The 21,433-nt window shown below is 42.5% G+C and overlaps 1 protein-coding gene across 1 annotated transcript in view; it reads left to right on the forward strand.

Annotated features, from left to right (window-relative positions):
- Nucleotides 1-20,540: 20,540 nt before the first annotated feature.
- The window catches only part of SLC9A4 (solute carrier family 9 member A4), a 59,312-nt gene continuing 58,419 nt past the window's right edge, over nucleotides 20,541-21,433 (forward strand). The window contains exon 1 of the mRNA XM_068564536.1: nucleotides 20,541-20,796. Within this exon, the coding sequence (XP_068420637.1) occupies nucleotides 20,541-20,796 (256 nt within the window). The remainder of the gene's footprint in view (nucleotides 20,797-21,433) is intronic.

Here is a 21,433-nt window from a genome sequence, read left to right on the forward strand (position 1 = left end):
CCTCCTCCTACACCCCTCCCGTCCTGTCCCTGGTGAGTAGAGACAGACCCTGATGGATAGAACACACGGCGTGGATGAGGCTGATATAAAATAGGAAGCATTCTGCCAGCCCTGAGCAAGCGTGGCAGGCACGGGAATGACACGAAAACTATGGTGGGAGCCTCTGATTTCCTGGACAGAGGGAGAGCGAATTCAGCCCACACGGCCCCCAAGATTTTCCTAGTGGTCTCAGCGGAATCAGCAGATACAGCCACTTGGCTTTGTGGCTATGGACTGTCACATCTTCTACGTATTGTTCACATCACTTTATATATCTTTGCAGTCAAATAAATGTTATTTTATTAGAAACAAGTGATTTAAACTTTGCCTAAACCGTCTCTGTGAAGGAGATAGTTCTTATTCCGTGTTCACCCATTCACTGGAGCACAGAAAGCAAGTAGGAAAGGCAGAGACCAGGGGCCAAGGAGCAGACAGGGCCACGGTTCTTCTCTACTGTGTCCTCGTGAGAACTAGAAGGAAGAGCCCTTTCCTCGGGACCCGTGTAGCCCTGAGCCAGGACACAGGGCTTGGGGAGAAGAGTGGGGCTAATTTCAGCTCATCCTTGTCGCCTTGGCCTTTGCGCAGGGCATGAAGTACACAACCTTACTCTGGGCCACAGGAAGTAGGAACCAATTAGGCCAAAATGATTTGGAGGAGACAAGGAACAGACCAGCAGTTATGTGCAAAGTAGAAAGGCAGTGACAGGAGTCAGAAGCCAGGGCAAGAGTCTGGGAAATAAATGTCTACATTGGTTAAAGGACAGCAAGATTGGGGCTTGAACAGCGCTTAAGTCTGAGCCTTTGCCTCTCGAGGCTGGTGGTCCCCATGTGCTTCCTGACTCTCTGGTTTCGTTGAGTTCCTCCTAAGTGATGGGCCTTAGGCTAGAGGACCAAGTAGCTGTTCCACGTAGACGAGGCTCCTTTCATTCTCACCAGTGTGTTTTCCTGATGAGAGTTCAATGTGTGGTTAAAATGGTGTTCTAGTCTCATATGAAGGTACAACACTCATCTTCCCCGATAGAAGGGCGCGATTTATTTGAGCAATAAAGAAAAGCAATTTCTGGACTCATTCACATTTAATGTGTCCCATCCGCTTGTACGAATGTGATCCAGGTTTGGAGGGGCTCAGGGTCATTGCCATCTGGCCACTGCTGGGTGCCTATGTGAAAGGCTGTTGAGGTCTTTTTGCACGGAGACACCCACATCACAAAAACCACTGTGGTTTTGGCACCAAGCAACATCCTTGTTGGGAATTTCAGTGATAAAGTTAAAGATGAGTTAAAGGGTATAAATTATTCCTGGAGGAATTTTCTTGCGGGAAAGCTCATTGTAGGGTCTCAGAAGGGAAGGATCGACACTGTCATTGTGCCGTTGTGTCCTGGTGATGACTAGAATCCCTGGTTTTCCTGCCAATCACTCTCAGACATCTAAGACTCAGAAACCCCTTTTGGCCAGTTTGTCCAGATTTATTTTATTCTAAAATAAGGATGGCTGTAGCTGATATATCCAGAGGTCCAGAGTGGTGTTCTTAGCTTAACCAAAACTCAAAATGATCCCCAGATTTATGCATACACACAAAAAAGAAGCTATCTGGGTCTATCATTTACAGAATACACTCTTGCAGGTGAGTGGGTACGCTAAGGATGACAAATTAACATTTAGGATAAGGGTTTATTTACCATTTCTTACGTGTAAATCAGTCAAAACAAAGTGGACAACCAAAACAAGTTTTCTATGTACAGAAGACTGATGGTAATTAAACAATTGATCTCAGTAGAATACAATGAGAAGGAATAATGGATTCTCACCACACCTTCTAAATAAGGTGTCCATCTATTCTGCTTCCGGTTTTACACTGGTTGTCCGGGTATAATTTTCATAGACCAAGTATAATTTCTTACTCTGAAAATGTGCCCTACTTTGGATGGTGGTCATCTTACCTCTGGTGCACATTGTAGAGTAGTCCTTACTGACCCTGGATGATGTCTCAGGCGATCTCACAGCTTTCCTGGTCTCTTTTGGGTTTTAGTACCCACATTTACTATCTATATCATTTCCAGATTGCAGCTCCAGGTAACATGGAGTAAGCACACAGCCCCCTACCTTTCCCACTCATTGTAGCTATGAAACCTGAATAAAGTGCATATAAAAATCGGTTTGAGGATTTTGAAAAGTACATCAAAGCAGGAAGATTGGAGAAGACAGGAATTCAAAGTTCCACGATTTTATTTTCCTCCAATATCTCTTGGTTTAGATTCAGCGCAGTCCAAAACCCGGAAGTGGACATTAGTGTTAACACTAGTTCCAGAAGAAGCCCTCTAGTTCTGCCTTGAAGACTGGGAAAGGTGTTTCCTAACACTCCCGTATAGTTTCCTTTCTATGTTCTCTTACTTCCTAGCCCCTGTGCAATCCTGTGTTGGCATCAGTGACATCAACAAAAGCAGAGACAAGAGGGGTCCTCAAGAGCCTATATCTCTGTGGGAGGGAGAACTGTCCATTTTGATACAAGGAGCTGTGGTCTCAAGGTGTGGCAAATCTCTATTGATTTTTTGTGTGTGTTTCTCCTACCACTTGGCTGGGGAGGTGGAAGCAGTGGGGGGAAGTGCACCGCAGGGTGGAGTACTTAAAGCACCGGCACTCTTGCCAGAGAACTACAGAGAGGAGGACAAGAGACCTATAGAACCTGAAAGTACTGTGCAGAGTGCTGACAGAGAGGAGCTCAGGAAAGCAAACCCATAAAGTTGCTTACAAACTCCAAGGCTCATCCCCAAGCTGCATATGCTTGAGTCTGACCCTAAATAGAACACCATAAACTCTGAGAATTGAACTATAGGATAGACTGCTTCCTGAGTTCCAGGGACAAGTCTAAATAGAACTGAAGGACAGTGAAATAGAACTGACATTGAAACCACAAGGCTGGTTAGAATTTTGGGCTTGAATCCAACTAGGTCAGTTGCCTGCTTAAACAAAAATAGCATTCTACATAGGATTTCAACAGGATCCAGAGTTGCATGACATAATATTTTAAATATTTGGGATACAATCCATTGAAAGCAAAATGTTATAACCTTTTCTGATGGAATTTTCGATGTAGGTAGGTGTAATATATAAGTCAACTACAACATAAAAGGGACAGAGTAGGGGAACTTGTGTGGTGGTTCGGTAACTACATCCTACTTGAAATGGTAAAATATTGATTCTAAGAAGAAAGTGAAAGCATACTTTAATCCCTTGAGCAACCACTAAAACAAACAAACAAATGAAAAACAAGTATTGTTAAAACATAATAGATGAATTTAAATGGACTGATAAAAGTGTTAAAATAACCCAAAAGAAGAAAGGAAAAGGAAAATAGAGGAACAAAGAACTGAGGAAATAAACAGAAATCAAACAATAAAATGGTAGACATAAATCCAGATATATTAATAATTATATCAAACGTCAAATATATAAACATAGTAAGTAAAAGATCAAGATTATTAGAACACACTTTTTTAAATGACTGTATTTAAACTATATCCCTCTGTAATAAAAACATTTCAAATATAATGATATAAGCAGGTTGAAAGTAAAAGGTTAGATATAAACATATTATAAACAATAATTAAAGGAATGTTGGAGTGCTTATATTAACATCAGCTTAAGGAGACTTCAGAGGAAAGGAAATTAATTACCAGAGATAAAGATGATAAAAAGATGAATTTGCCAAGAAGACATAACAGTCTTCAATGTGTATGCACCTAACATCAGAGCTTCAAAATACATGCAACAAAAACTGACAGAACTAAATAAAGAAATAGACAAATCCACAACATATTCTCAAATAAATTCTCCTCAAATTGATTTAGAAGTTTAACATAATTTCCTTCAGTATCCAAGAAGAATTTTTTGTAGATCCAGGCAAACTGATTCTAAAATTTTAATGGAAAAGTAAATAACCTAAAATGATCAAAGCAGGGACTCCCCTGGTGGCGCAGTGGTTAAGAATCTGCCTGCCAATTCAGGGGACACGGGTTCGAGCCCTGGTCCAGGAAGATCCCACATGCCGCGGAGCAACTAAGCCTATGCGCCACAACTGCTGAGCCTGCATTCTAGAGCCTGCAAGCCACAACTACTGAGCCCGTGTGCCACAACAACTGAAGCCCGCATGCCACAATTACTGAAGCCCACGCGCCTAGAGCTCGTGCTCCGCAACAAGAGAAGCCACCGCAGTGAGAAGCCTGTGCACTACAACAAAGAGTAGCCCCCACTCGCCGCAACTAGAGAAAACCTGCACGCAGCAACAAAGACCCAACGCAGCCAAAAATAAAAACAAATAAATAAATTTAAAAAAAATTATCAAAGCAATTTACAAAAGAAAATAAAGTTGGAGGAATTACACTACTCAACTTTATAAATCAGTATAAAGTTACAGCAATCAAGACAATGCTATATTGGCTAAGTAATAGATCAATAAAACAAAATCAAGAGTGCAAAAATACACCCATACAGATATGGCCTGTTGAGTCTTGATAAAGTGTAAAAGGTAATTCAATGAGGAAAGGACAGAGTTTTAAACAAAGGGTGTTAAATAACTGGCCATCATATGCAATAAGTTGGCTGTCATATGCAATAAGATGAACTTGAAACCTTACACAAACATTAACTCAAAATGGACCATAGATCTAGATGTAAAACTAAACCTATAAAAATTTTAGAAGAAAATATGACCTGAGATTAGGCAGAGTTCTTAGATATGACACCAGAAGCATGACCTATAAGAAAAAAGATTAGTAAATTGGATTTCAAAAAATTAAAAACATTTGTTACGAGAAAAATACTGTCAAAATAATGAAAAAAACAAGCCTTAAACATGTAGAAAATATTTGAAAATCACATATCCCATGAAGGATTTGTATCTAGAATATGTAAAGATCTCTCTAAATTCAATAATAAAAAGCAAACTACCCAATTTTAAAAAAGGAGCAAAAAATTTGAATAGACAATTCACTAAAAAGGACACATAGATGGCAAATAAGCCCATAAAAAGATGTGCAACATCAATATCTATTAGGAAAACGTAAATTAAAATAGCCCCCCAGAAAAGAAAAGAAAAAAACTGACAATACCAGATGCAGATGATGACATGGACACGTGGAGCTCTCATATACTTCTCCTGGAGAGCAAATGGTCCAGCCATTCTACAAAACAGCTTAACGACTCCTTACAAAGTGAAACATCCACTTACTATATATTCCTAGATATCAGTCCCAGAGAAATGAAAATTCTGTTCACATACATACACATACTCTGTACATGAATGTTTATAGCAGCTCTGGTCAAAATCAACACTATCTGGAAACAACTCAACGACCTTCGACTAGTGTGTATCAGTTTGGGTCCAATCAGGAGACAGAAACCGCACAGTAATTCTTAAAGGGAATCTTTAATATAAACAATTATTTGGCTATAAGAGAGTGAGTATAGAGATGTCAGTAGAACTCCGGAGTGTCTTGGGGCTGAAGGAGAGTAGGGAGACAAACTTGGAAGGAATCCCCTCCCCAAGTCTGGGGTTCGGACATTGTTAGAGAAGGTGAGATATTGCCCACTGAGTGGCAAAGTTCTCTTAGTTGCCTGGGCCAGAGCTAGTCCATAGTTGCTGGAAAGCAGCCAGCAGACTCCCAGGACAGAGCAAACCATGGCTGGTGGACGGGCTTACGGCACGAATGGGGGCACGGCTGTGGGCATGAGGTCTGGAGCACCCGGGTCCGCATTGTGGGAGCTTCAGGGACCAAAGTTTTGGTTTGCAGGTGAGCCAAAGCCGCGGCAGGGGTGCAGGGGGGGATGCGGAGGGCCACGTGGGCCGGAGGCTTGGACCGTGCAGTGTCCCTGAGAGGCCAGGACTGCAAGGTGCCTGAGAGGTAATCTCCTCTGTGTGCACAGCTTGGGCAGGGCACCAACAGATGTCACACACCCATGCTGCTGACTGATGGTGCAGCAACAGGAAGAATGACACAAAACACTGCAGCTGGAACCAGGAAGGCCCTCCTGCAAGGCCCCTCCAACTCCCTCCACTGATGGAGCTCAACTTTGTACTCACCGGAAGGGATAAATGCTTCAAAACTCCAGTCTATTCCATGGAGCAGATACTGAATGGTGAATATGGGGCTCAGAGGTAATCAAGTGATACCTGGCACAGGGTACATCAATCAATCAATAGTTGCACGTGCAAAAATTAAACACTTCATAGAAATAAAAAAGAATGTACTACTGAGACACACAACAGCTTGGCTGAATCTCAAAGCATAAGGCTGAGTGAAAAAAATCTAATTTCAAAAGGTTACATTTTTCCATTTATATGACATTTGCAGGAAGCCAAAACCGTGGCAGAGAAGAGATATGTGGTTTCCAGGGGTTAGGGGTGGAGGAAGGTGTGAAAAGGGGACACACAAAAGGAGAGTGCAAGAAAGTAACCTGCCTCTCTTGGTGATGATGTGAATCTGTATGTGTTAAAATTCATACAGTTGTACACCAAAAAGGTCGATTTTGTTCTATGTTAATTTTAAAACAAAAATTTTAAAAGACTAGTTTAATCTAATATCAAAACTTTAATCTCCGGTCCAGTTCAAACTTCTCCTTTTACCCCAGCTTAGGTCCAACCGGCAATGGGACAGAGAGTGTGGTCTATTTTTCCCTCCTGTTCTGTTTTCTCCTGTCTGCTTCTGCCTTTTTCTTCACTGTGTTTAGAGGGAGGAGAAAGTAAAGGAGAAGGAGGGGAGATTTTTCTTTAACTCAGATGGTGCTCTTTGAAATTCTCTCTTACTGGTGGAATGCCCTTTCTTCTACGTGATGCCAAACATCTAGCTCCTTCTGTCTGAGGCATTCTTGTGGGTTCTTTGGACACCCTCCCCCAACCCCCAAATCCCACCAGCACCTCCACTGCTCCTGGTGCACCTGACACAGGTCATGCTTTCTCTGGATACCCCTCGTCTCCTGCTCCGTGCAGTGAAGCCCCTCATGGTCAGTTTTCCCACTGTGACTCACCCACCTCATGGGGAATCAGATGCCCACTTTCCCACCACTGCACCTACTGTTTCTCCTCTGCTCCAGCTGGTCTCCTACTTTCACTGATATCCTGCTGAGGGTCAGCACCAGTCTGATCTTTGAATTCCAAAGGAGAAATGAATTCCCAAGAATTTTTGGGGGGAGGTGGGATGAATTGGGAGATTAGGATTGATATACATACGCTACTATGTATAAAATAGATAACTAATGAGAACCTGCTGTAGAGCACAGGGAACTCTACTCATTGCTCTGTGGTGACCTACATGGGAAGGAAATCCAAGAAAGAGGGGTTATATCTATACATATAGCTGATTCACTTTGCTGTACAGCAGAAACTAACACAACATTGTAAAGCAACTATACTCCAATAAAAAAATTTTTTTTAATTTTTTAAATTAAATTTAATTTTTTAAATTTTTGGCTGCATTGGGTCTTTGTTGCTGCGCACGGGCTTTCTCTAGTTGCGGTGAGCGTGTCTACTCTTCATTGAGGTGCGAGGGCTTCTCACCACGGTGGCTTCTCTTGTTGCGGAGCACGGGCTCTAGGCACGCGGGCTTCAGTAGCTGTGGCTTGCGGGCTCCGTAGTTGTGGCTCAAGGGTTTAACTGCTCCACAGCACGTGGGATCTTCCCAGACCAGGGCTCGAACCGGTGTCCCCTGCATTGGCAGGCGGATTCTTAACCACTGCGCCACCAGGGAAGCCCCTAAACTCCAATAAAAATTAATTTAAAAAAAAGAATCTTTTTTTACCCCTCTACATCCCAGTCCCACAGATGCTGTTGGGATGACACATCTTCAGCTCTGGGAACCTTCAGTCTTCCCAGCCAGCAGACAAGCCCCATCTCTATGAGTTCTTCTCTTGGAGCTCTCTCACTTGGATTGAGTCACAGAAAATGGGATTCATCAGTGGTTTACTGGCATACAAGTGGGTTCCTTGAAGATGAATTGTGAAAAAAGGTCACAGCTATGCTTTTTCCACATCCATCTGTGTCCTTGAAGCCCAATTAGAGGAGAAGGTTGGAAACCTCCTCTGGCCCGTGATATCGCTACATCTCACTAGCCTGTATCTGTCACTTCCACTTAACCAAAATGCCTGAATACCCACCAGCAATTCTCCTGGGCTAACAAAGGCAGCCTCTCCCCAGTGGCAACACATGGTACCACTCACCATCGAGAGAATCAGTGCTCCTTGACATCCAATGTCAAAGTCACCCTAAGGGAATTGAGGAAAGAAAGGAAAGGAAGTGTAATTTCAGAAAGTAGAGAGGGAGAACCAACCTACTAGGCATTCTTAGTACCAGTGATGGTGGCAGTGGATTGGGGAGGGAGGTGACGCTCCTGAAACAGAGAAGAAAGAGGGGGGAAAGTACAGATGCTAGCTCACCACATTAGTCTGGGTTCAACTAACGTTATGACTCGTCTTCTGAACAGCTGCGACTGGCGATAATGTGCGTAAGTAGAGTAAGATGAAGCATTTCATTTTTAATCACCTGCTGTCTTATTTCAGTCATCCGGTTCATTCATTTAGGGGATGTTGCAGAAAAGAAATTGCTTAGGAACTATGGTGAATACAAAGGGATAGAAGGCTTCTGCCTATATAGAGTTCATAATCTCTTTGAAATAAAATGAATCTAAAATTCATCTGGTATCTAATATGTACTAAGCATTTCCCTCTGTCATATGTTATGTCACTGGATCGTCACACCATCTTTAAGATAGTCATCATCATCACCATCCCCACCACCACCATCACCACCATCACCACCACCACCACCACCACCATCATCACCATCACCACCATCACCACCATCACCATCATCATCATCACCACCATCACCATCACCACCATCACCACCACCACCACCACCATCACCGCCATCACCACCATCACCATCTTCATCATCACCACCATCACCATCACCACCATCACCACCACCACCACCATCATCACTATCACCACCACCACCACCATCATCATCATCACCACCACCACCATCATCACCACCACCACCACCATCACCACCATCACCACCATCATCACCACCACCACCATCACCACCACCATCACCACCACCACCACCATCATCACCATCACCACAACCACCACCACCATCATCATCATCACCACCACCACCATCATCACCACCACCACCACCATCACCACCATCACCACCATCACCACCATCATCACCACCACCACCATCATCACCATCACCACCACCACCACCATCATCACCATCACCACCACCACCACCACCATCATCATCATCACCACCACCACCACCATCACCACCATCACCACCATCATCACCACCACCACCATCACCACCATCACCACCATCACCATCACCACCATCACCACCACCATCACCACCACCACCACCATCATCACCATCACCACCACCATCACCACCATCACCACCATCACCATCATCACCATCACCACCATCATCACCATCACCACCACCACCACCATCATCACCATCACCACCACCACCACCACCATCACCACCATCACCATCATCACCATCATCGCCATCACCACCGTCATCACCATCACCACCACCACCACCACCATCATCACCATCAACACCATCACCACCACCATCATCACCATCACCACCACCATCACCACCATCACCACCATCACCACCATCACCATCATCACCATCACCACCATCATCACCACCATCACCATCACCACCACCACCACCGTCATCACCATCACCACCACCACCACCACCATCATCACCATCAACACCATCACCACCATCACCATCATCATCATCACCACCATCACCATCACCACCATCACCGCCACCACCATCACCATCACCACCATCACCACCATCACCATCATCATCATCACCACCAACATCATCACCACCATCACCACCACCACCACCATCATCACCATCACCACTACCACCACCACCATCACCACCATTACCATCACCATCACCACCATCACCACCATCACCATCATCATCATCACCACCATCACCATCACCACCATCACCACCACCACCACCATCATCACCATCACCACTACCACCACCACCATCACCACCATCACCACCATCACCATCATCACCACCACCACCACCATCACCACCATCACCACCATCACCACCACCATCACCACCATCACCACCATCATCATCATCACCACCATCACCATCACCACCATCACCACCACCACCACCATCATCACCATCACCACCACCACCACCACTATCACCACCATCACCACCATCACCATCATCACCATCACCACCATCATCACAATCACCACCACCAACATCACCATCACCACCACCACCACCATCACCACCATCACCACCATCACCATCATCACCATCACCACCATCATCACAATCACCACCACCAACATCACCATCACCACCACCACCACCATCACCACCATCACCACCATCACCATCATCACCATCACCACCACCACCACCATCATCACCATCACCACCACCACCACCATCACCATCACCACCATCACCATCATCATCATCATCACCACCATCATCACCATCACCACCACCATCACCATCACCACCACCACCACCACCATCACCATCACCACCACCACCACCATCATCACCATCACCACCACCACCATCAACATTATCATCAATAAGGCAGCTGAAGCTTGGAGGTGTTTAGGACACAACCAGGATCACACAACTTCAAGCTTCTCTCCGCTACAAAATCCCTATTCCCTTAGGGCAGCAATCACATTAGAATTGTAAGACCATGACACTAACCCTACTCTGGAGTGAAGACCTGTTCCATTTCGAAGACCACCTTCATGCCCAGTCCCTTCCACCTGCACCACCATGGTGCCTCTCCTCTCCACCTCACAATGCGGAGTCTCCCAGAGTTAATTACCCCCTTCTGCAGCACCCTCTGAGTAGTAGAAGTTTGACTTTGGGAAGCAGAGACAGAGCTCGGCTTTTCTGTCCTGAAAACAGGGTCAAAGCTCTTGACTTCACTCCAGCTCAGGATGCAGGCTTTCAATTTAGGGGTATGATGTGCCAGACCTTGATCTGAGGTCATCCAGCTTAATTGCTAGTTGTGGGCTTGGAAAGCAAGTCATGTTTCTGGACAGCACTGACCAATTCTCTATCACTGCTTTCTTCTTCTTCTTCTTTCTTCCTAAAAAAAGAATAAAATTCGAGCCCCCAAAAAGTAACAAGAGCTCAGAGGCAAGCAACAAATACTTCAGTTCCAGAAGTGCTGTGCAGATACTTCCAGTAAGGTCAATTATAGCGCATACTATGGGAAGGAAGAAAAGATGAGCTGATCATTTTGTTTAGAACTATTCTTGGAGGGAGATGATTTTCTACTTCACCATGGGAAGGCACAGAATAGTCAGTTTTGCTCTTGTTTGTTTTGGAACTTTTCTAAGACAAAAGTTGCTTTGGGAAACTGAGGGTAAAAAGGAAAGAAAATCAACCCCCCAAAACTCTGCTTCTAGCTGCACAGCTGAAGCCCTGGGTGATAGGTGGTTCCCTGCTGGGTGCATCACCCCTTAATTAGTCGAGGGTGGACCGGATTTGGTCGCTTAAAATATAAGGGATCCACTGGGGGGAGGGTGTCGTTCCCTCCCCACCACTGGACTCTCAGTAGACAGGTTTAGAAGAGCAGATGACAAGGATCCCAAGGGTTCTTGGGACCTGGCACCAAAGACGGTCAGAGCAAGCAAGGTTTCTACTGCTAATACAGCTATCTGGATAATTAGACCAAAAGCTTCAGATAATTCAGTAGCTTGCTGCTGACCTGAAATTCCAGAATAATTCCTTTAATGCTCTGCTTTGCAAGTAAAAGCTGAGTGTTTTCCTCCTTCATATTTCAAATCTCTTTTTCTATGTGCAGTTATAGTCAGGGAAGTGTCAGCAGTTCTGTGGTGCTCTGATGCCTCATGAATTGATCTTTCCCAAGGAATTAAGTTAGCCAATAATTATCATTTGGATCTTATTACCATGTAGACACATCAGGAAGTACTTGTTTCAATTAAACTATGAGGATTGAATTTAAAAGGCACCTTCTTATCAATTGCCCTGACCACTCCCCCCAAATGTCTGCATCCTCTTGGTTCTAATCAGGGAAACCTGCACCACGTAAAACGTGTTCCTGAAACATCACGTTCTCTTCCTGAGAGAACACCTTTTCTTTCCTCTTATCCTCAGAACATATGACAACAATTCTTCATGTCTGTTCAGTGAAGAAAGCCCTCCTCACCTTCATTCCATCCTCTCCCCCTTTATTTTACGCTCATACTTAGTGCTTTTTATGTGCCAGGCACTGTTCTAGGCACTTTATGAATATTAAGTCATTGAATACACAGAACACTTGTATGTTTATTCTTTTCCTTACATTACAAATGACGGAACCAAGGCACAGAAAGGCTGGGTAACTTTCCCAAGGTCACACAGCCAAGTAAATAGAAGAGCTGGGGTTTGAGCCCAGATCATCAGGCTCTAGCACCTGTGTCCTTAACCACCCCATGGCATTGCTTCACGAAGAAGCTTTCTCAAGATACAGATTTTCCGGCAAGACTTGCTAGCAGTCTACCTTAATTTTGACCCTTGGATGGAAATGAGTTTGCTCTGATACTTTGAAGGAAGAATTTAATTTTTCCAGATCGTGGAACAACTGAGGCTGGTGTGAAAAACTTTTCCTTTCAACATGGATTTCAGCATCTATCAATCAAGTGCAGCCCTTTGTGCCAGGCACTGCAAACTCGAAGGTAAGCGTGGCAACCCTGCTTTGATGAGTTCACCGTCTTCTGGAAGGACTTCCAAGAGAAACCCCCTCCCAGAGTGGAAGGAAGTGAGATGCTTCTGCCCTGGGTCCTAAAGAGCAGAAACATTCAGATTAAGGGCAGTGATGGGGGATAGAATTGGGTTATTCCAGTCTAAGGGAGCTATATTTACAATTGTGTAGGTTTGAAAAGAGAGGTAAGGGCTTCTCCCAGGAAATTTAAGTAGTTTTGGGTAAGTGGAGCATGAGACGTAATCAAGGATTAGAAACCCTTAGATCATGCTAAGGGATGAATTGATCAGAGAGGCGTTTTTTGTTTTTGTTTTTTTTTTTTACCAGACCCGGTTTATGTGCTATCACCTCCTCCCGCCCCTGGGATTTGCTGGGCTCCACCTGCGTGGGCCTTGACCACCTGCTCTGGCTGCTATAAGCTTGCTTGCTCACCTGGTCTCACAACAGAATGTTCTTCTGGGGCAGATGCCTTTGAGCCAGCGCACCAGTAGCTATTGTTGGAACACTCGCCTCTCACCCAATAGATGGGCGATAGTCTTAGGGAGCTAGAATGCCCAGGATTTCTCCACGTGCTTTGAGGTCACCTTTCATGACCAGTGACGAGCAGCATCATGTTGTTTCATGCAAGAACCTGCAGCTCATCCTCCGGTTCTGACCCCTTGGGCTGCAGTATCGTATGTATATGTGGGGTGGGCCGTATCAATGGCTCCTGCAGGATCAAGCCCTCCATGGTCTTAGCCCGGCTGGACCCAAGGAGGCTATGGCTCCTCCTCCTGCTTCCAGGCCAATGTGAAGCCCCCTCATTGCAAGGTGTACGATCAGACTTCCACGGGTACTCCGTAAACACAGCCAGAATATATGGAGTTAACGCCCTGTGGGACAAAGGGGGAACCATTAAGAGATGGGAGATCGGAAGGACCCTCCGGATAAATCCTTTCTCTTCTTCTGCATCTCCCGTAGAATTTTCTGAAGCGTGGTGATTCCACAGGGCTTTCTGGAAGATGCCCCATGTGACCAAGGCACCAATTGCGTTTCCTTGTGAAGTTATGGCTGCTGAGTAATAACAAATGAACCCCCTTCCCTGTCCCACATTTTACTTATCCATTCAACATTTGATAGGCATTTGGGTTGTTTCCACTATTTGGCTGTTGTGAATGATGCTGCTAAAAATATTCATGTACAAGTTTTTGATTGGATATATGTTTTCATTTTTCTTGGGTATATATTTATGAGTGGAATTGTTGGGTCATACGGTAACTCCATGTTTAATATTTGAGAAACAGCCAAACGGCACCATTTTAGATTTCCAATAGCACTTATTTCCACCACATCCTTGATCCTTGCCAGCACTGACAACATTGGTTATTACCTGTTTTCTGTTTGTTTGTTTGGTTGGTTGGCTTATTTTGCCCAGTATTCTAGTGAATGTGAACGATATCTCACTGTGGTTTTGATTTGTGTGTATTTCTGTATGTATCTCCCTTATGACTAATGACGTTGAGCTTTTTTTCATGTGCTTATTGGTCATTTGTATATCTTTTTTTGAGAGATGTCTTTTCAGATCCTTTGTCCATTTTTAAATTGGATTATTTATCTTTTTATTATTGAATTGTAAAAGTTATTAATAGATTCAGAATACAAGTCTCTTACCAAATACGTCATTTGAAAGTATTTTTTTCCCATTCTGTCCGTTGTCTTTTTTCACTCCCTTGGTAGTATAGTGTTTTTTGTTTTTTAGGTTTTTTAAATTTTGATGAAGTCCAATTTATCTACTTTTTTCTTTTGTTGGTTATGGGTTTTGGTGTGTATGTAAGAAAGTGTTGTCTAATCCAAGATCATCAAAATTTACTCCTGGTTTTTTCCTATGAATTTTAGGGTATAGCTCTTACATTTAGCCTGTGATCCATTTTAAATTATTTTTTGTGTATGGTAGTAAAAAGGAGTACATCTTTATTCTTTTATATGTGCATATTCAAGTTTTCCAGCGCCATTTGTTGAAAAAGTCATTTTTTTAAACCTATCAAATTAATTGCCTTAGAACACTTGTCAGAAATCAATTGACCATAAATATGAGGGTTTATTTCTGCTTTCTCAATTCTGTTCTATTTAACTATATGTACTTTCTGATGAAAGTACCACATTATTCTAATTACTGTAGCTTTGTTTGTAGCAAGTTTTTGAAATTGGGAAGTATGAATCTTCCAACTTTGTTTCCTTGTTTCAATATTTTTTTGGCTCTTATAGGCACATTCCACACGCATCTCAGGACCAGTTTGTCAATTTCTAAAATAGAAAAAAAGACACCTAGGATTTTGATAGAGATTGTGTTGAATCTGTAGATCATTTTGGGGAGTATTGCCATCTTAACAATATTGTCTTTTGATCCATGAACAAGGATGTCTTTCCCTCCTTATCTGTGGTTTTCCTTTCTGTGGTTTTTGTTACCCTTGGTCAACCTTGGTCCAAAAATATTAAATGGAAAATTCCAGAAACAATTCATAAGTTTTAAATTGAGCACTGTTGTAAGTAGTAGGAAATCTTGAGTTGTCCTGCTCCATCCAGCTCAGGAAGTGAATCATCCTTTTTTTCCAGTATATATATCCTCCCGTTGGTCACTAAGTAGCCTTGTCTAGGTTATCGGCTTGATCATCCGGGTATTGCATACAGTGATTGTGCTCAGGTAACCCTTATTTTACTTAACAATGACTCCAAAGCACAAGAATAGTGATGCTGGCAATTCAGATATGCTAAAGAGAAGCCGTAAAGTTCTTCCTTTAGGTGAAAAGGTGAAAGTTCTCAACTTAATAAGAAAGGGGGAAAAAAATCATATACTGAGCTGGCTAAGACCTACAGTAAAAATGAATCTTCTATCTGTGAAATTGTGAAGAAGGAAAAAGAAATTTGTCCTAGTTTTGCTGTCACACCTCAAACTGTAAAAGTGCTTAGTTAAGATGGAAAAAGGCATTAAATTTGTACAATAAGATATTTTGAGAAATACCACATTCACATAACATTTATTACATTATATTGTTATAATTGTTCTATTTTATTATTAGTTATTGTTGTTAATCTCTTACTGTGCCTAATTTATAATTTAACTTTATCATAAGTAGGAATGTAAGGATAAAAACGCAGTATATATAGGGTTAGGTACCATCGGCTGTTTCAGGCATCCAGTGGGGGTCTTGGAATGTATCTTCCACAGATAAGGAAGACTTCTACATTTAAATCTTCTTTGACTGCTTCCAACACTTTGTTTTTCAGAATACAAGTTTTACATCTCTTTTATTGAGAGTATTCTTAATAATTTTAGTTTTTGATGTTATTGTAAATGGCATTGCCTTTCCAATTTTTTTTCATTTTGTTCATTTTACTGTAAAATACAATTTACTTTTGTATGTGTCATATCTTGCAAATTTGCTTAACTCATTTATTAGATTTAACAGTATTTTAGTCAATTATTTAGGATTTTCTATATAAGAGGTCATGTCATATGTAAATGAAGATAGTTTTACTTTTCCCCTTCCCATTTTGACATCCTTCATTTGTCCGTTGCCCTGGCTAGAACCTCTACTAGAATGTTGAACAGAAGTGACAAGATTGGACATTCTTATCTGGTTTCTGATCTTATGAGGAATTCATTTAGTCTTCATTATTAAGAATGATGTTGGCTGCAGATTTTTTATAGATGCCCTTTATAATATTGAGGAAGTTCCCTTTTATTCATAGTTTGTTGAGTATTCTTAAAATCAGTGTTAGATTTTGTCAAATGCCTTTGCCTAGTCTACTGAGATGGTCATGTGGTTTTGTCCTTTATTGATATGATGTATTATATTAAATGACATTTGTATGTTAAAACAACTTGCATTCCTGGGATTAATCCCACTTGATATAGGTTAAGTTTATAATTGCTATATCCTCTTGATGAATTGAACTTTTTATTTTTATAAAATGCCCCTCTTTATCTCTAGTAACATTTTTTTCAATCTTCACGTTTATTTTGTCTGTTATTTGTATAGCCACTCTGGCTCTCTTAACATATTGCTTGTATGGTGTACCATTTTTAATCCTTTTACATTCAATCTACTTGTATCTTTGAATCTAAAACTGTATCTTCTGTAGACAGCATAGAGTCTCATTTTTATTATTGTTGTTAAAAAAATGGACATTTTAAATAACTTTGTAGTTACTCTTGATACTGATTCTCCCCCTCCCCTGCCTCCAGCTTTTGTTGTTGTTTGATTATCTGCTTATTTATTTGTTTAGCAACTTGGATGAACTATTTCAGTAAAGTCTATTTCCCTACAGCAGACTTTAATGTTGCCCTCAGCCAGTAGAGCCTTGGGCATTCTCATAATCCCCTTGACCTCTTCCTGTCTCACCCAGGATGACAGTGAAACCAGGGTTCTCTTTTACTCTCACTGATCTCCCAGTTAAGCTTCTATCTGGTCTGCTGTCTCTGTTGATACCACTCCACACCCAGTAATTGCTAGCCGAATGATCGATCTACTGTTTTCTACATGCCTTGGGTCAGAAATTGCTCCACCGTCTGATTCAGTTAAAGTGCAGGGTAATTTTCACAGGAGTAAACTTTGAGGCCAGTCTTTGACACTTCTCTGACCCCACAATGGCTCTTCACGGACATTTCTTTCCATAGTTCTTCTTTTAAACTGCTAACTGGTCTACCCTTTCGTGTATAGATATCATGGAGCAACCAGCTCTTCCTACTTGCTCACTATCTAAATGTCCATTGTTTTTGACAGTTCCCTTAGGCTTGAACTTCCCTACACTCTGTTCCAAATAAAGCAAGTTCCCTTAGTGATACTTATGGAGTTCTCTGTTCTATAGGCTGCCTCCCACTTTAACAGAACCTCCATTCCACTGCTCTGAAAAGGGATACAGGAACAACAACCTGCTTCTTTTAGAGAGACACCCCGGCTTTATGAATGGGGTGCTGAACAGGGGCAGTAGCTCCTACTCTTCTTGGCTTGTCTCCCTTTGCACAGAAACTCAGCCCTATGAGGAAGCCAGGGTGAGAGGGTTTGGGGCCCATTATTCTTGGCCTGCCATGCCTGGGGTAGAATTGCAAGCCTGTGAGTAGGGGCTTCTAGAAGAGGAGATCTCTCAGTCATATTTGCCTGCAATAGAGCTTGTGCAACACATTGCTTGGGGCGGGGAAGGGGGGTTGATGACAAATACTGACAGCCTGATTTTCTGGGTAGAAACTGTAGCCCTGGACAGGGAGCTGGGGTTACAAGGGAGCCCCATCCTCTTGGCTGTGCCCACCCAGAGTAGAGTTTTCCTCACACTGAGCTGGGAAGTAGGAGAAGGAAACAGTCCAGGACACAGACTCCTGCAGGTTTTACCAATATTTAGAAGATTGTCTTCAATTGCTGTATGCTCTCAGTACCATTTCCAGAGACTGAATGGTTGTTTTTGATTTTTGGGTTTTTTAATCTTTAACAATTCTCACCAGTGATGATTTTTCCACTAGGGAGAGCATCTAGGGCTCTCATGCTGTCATTCTGAAAGTGCTTTTCCCTTGCTTCCCTTTTTTTCTTACTCTTGCTGCCTTTGGTTTACAGAATTCATGTAATCTTTGTCTTACACTGTTTTGTAGGGAACCTGGATTAAGAAGGCACTTTAGAAAGAATATTCAGGCAGCTGTGTGAAAGTACTACTGCATGGGTGGAAGTGATACCAAGAGTCGACCAGGTTGACGAGAAAACCTCATCCTGGAAGAAGATAGCAGGATGCCACAGAACTCTAGTTTTTCTTCTGTTACCCTCCCTATATTGGCATCACTTCTCTGACACCATCAGCTATCAATTGATTAAAACATGTTGTCATGTATTCACAAAGATTCAGAAATTTAGAGCAGGAAAAGGATACCTGGTAGAGCATCTTCATTGTAGAGATGAAAATATTGAGGCTTAAACAGGTAAAGTGACTTTCTCAAATTCAGTCAGATAATTAATGTCTGAGGACAGAGGCTTCCTGATGCTTAGTTTTTGTCTTTCCACAGAGCACCATGGGAAACTCTCTCTCTCTCTCATTTCTTTTTAGAAGAAACATAAAATAAAATTCAAATAAAAAGATAAAATATCTATTATAAAGAAGTTGTCCATTACAAGGCTATTCATGTAACCTTTTCTGAAAAAAAAAAAATTGACCCAATATAGCCATCATCTTGTGGTTCACCTGATAGTCTCGTTTTAGTGACCGGATCTGGTCAATTTTAGAGGCAAACTGAGAAGGAAAGAGAAGAAAAAAAATCCAAATGTGAGCTTTTCATTCTATTGCCTTACGAATAATAATTCTCATTCTCTGTTGAACATTGTTCATCACTGCAACAGAATTCTTATCCTCAGATAGAATAATAGATGTGATTAATAATAAAAACTAACATTTATTAAGCATCAGTTATATGCCAGATACTTTACTTGCTTTATCTCATTTAATGATCCTAGCCACTCGATGAGGTACATATTATTCCGTTCCCTCTTTTTAGACAAGGACGCTTTGAAAGATAAGTGACTTGGCTACAGTCATCTGGCCAGATGTAGAGGAAGTAGGAATAGATTCATGGCATCCATCTCGAAATTCTTCCATAAACAGTCTGTTATACTGCTTCTTTTGAACAAATAGGCCGTAATAACACGATTCTTTAAAACGAAAAGTTTGGATGTGCCACAGAATTTTTCAAAACTGGTTTTTAGAGGTATTTCATCGAGCTTGTTCCTCTGCTTGTTCTTTTTTTTTTTAATACTGTGTAAAGTTTATGAAGCGCTAGAGCTTCGTGTTTTGAATTACTGTCCGGACATATTCTATGCTGCCTCCTCCTCCTCCTTCCTCTTTTACAGTGACCACATGGCACAGTTTTCCAGCACTGTTCTGGTTTCCAGCTGTGGTCTGGCATGATTATTAATAGGTCTCCTGTACTTTCAGAAGTGCCCTGGTTTGGATGAGAATTGCACGGTCATTCATCCTTGAACCGGCCAAGGTGTAGTATTGTGGCTGCCCACTAGGTGTCAGCAGTGTAACCCCCAGAGAACTCAGGGAAAGCATTTCATTACAAAAGTCAAATCTGAGCAAATAATTAAGTGTAGTTCAAGAGCTACCTGCAGCCTCGGCCATTCAAAACAAGTGAGCTAGCAGGGGGAGGAGAGAAGGAGTGGGAGCAGAACAGGTAGCTCCTTTCCTAGGATCTGGAAAAGAGGGAACGATTCTCTTCCTGGTTAGAAGGGCTCTAGTGACATCTGGAATGAGCACCGAGGTGCCCTTTTTAATTTCCACTCACAAAGTGAAACCAGTGTGCAGTGAGGTGAGGAAACAGCTTTGAATGAAGAAGTATTTTTGCTTCACAAATTGTTCTTCAAATCACGATCGGATGAAGGTCGCACAGGTAGTTCCCTGGGCTTTCTCAACTCTACTGAATGACTAGATGCGTTGGGGCCAGAGGCTGAGTTGCCTGAACACAAATACTTTAAAGGTGATTCGAAAATATCTATCCTCAGAACTCAATGACGTGCTCGGACTCTTCCTGGAATGACCCACGGACTGTGCGTATTTCACCTGTGACCCAGGTGGATGTTGCCGCTCTCTGGAAACCCTCCTCACTTCAGAAGTGCAGCACCCAAGGGCACACACAGTAAGAGAAGCCCGCAGCATGGGTTTTCAGATGCTTGTGCCTTTCGGTCCTTGGAATGGGTTGTTCTTGCTAGTGGCCCTCAGGTGTGGTGGAGCACATTCTGATTTGAGTGAATCCACAAATTCCTCTGCCCAGCACGAGCTTAACGTTCGGTTTGCTGCTGCCGGCTCTGAGCCAGCTGAGACGGTATCTGTTTTCGCACTGGATTATGACTATGTGCAAATTCCTTACGAGGTCACCCTCTGGATACTCCTAGCATCCCTTGCAAAAATAGGTAAGGTCCCAAACATCTACCTGGTTTTGGGAGTTGTTTTCCACGTGAGATAAGGTGTGTGAAAATGCCTTGTAGATGGTGGATTAAGTGGATTTTAACGCTTGCTGCTATTACATAAAAAATTCTATTCCTGAGTCAAGGGAAAGTCATAACTGATTTTTGTCAAGCCATTTAATACTTCAGGTTGTGTTTTGACATTAAAGAGCCTACTTTTGGGCTCTCGGTTGTTTTGATTTCCTCTCCTTTCAGGGTGACAGCCATGTGACATTATTTGGCATATAAAAATCTCGAGTTCTATGCTTTAAGAAATACAGAGTAAAGTATGTCGAGCTTGGAATGACACCCATTGGAAATTTCAGGAACATATAATGATTCTTCTGTAAAATGTGCTTCTTTCATTCTTGGCCATGGAACCATGGGCTTCATCAACGACGCCCATTGTTTATTCTTTAAAAGTGGCATGTGCTCCTTGCAAATTGACAGAAAGCAAGAAACAAGGCAACCAGAAGCAACTCCTATCACTCAGTGATGGGATATGGTGGAACAGAGATGGTATCTGTCAGTAAAATCTTTGTTTACACCTGAGTCGAATGGAGCCAGTAGAGCACCCCTGGTTTCCTCTGTGACATAAAGTGGA

This window comes from Eschrichtius robustus, chromosome 15, assembly GCF_028021215.1.
Source record: "Eschrichtius robustus isolate mEscRob2 chromosome 15, mEscRob2.pri, whole genome shotgun sequence".
NCBI classification, from domain to species: domain Eukaryota; kingdom Metazoa; phylum Chordata; class Mammalia; order Artiodactyla; family Eschrichtiidae; genus Eschrichtius; species Eschrichtius robustus.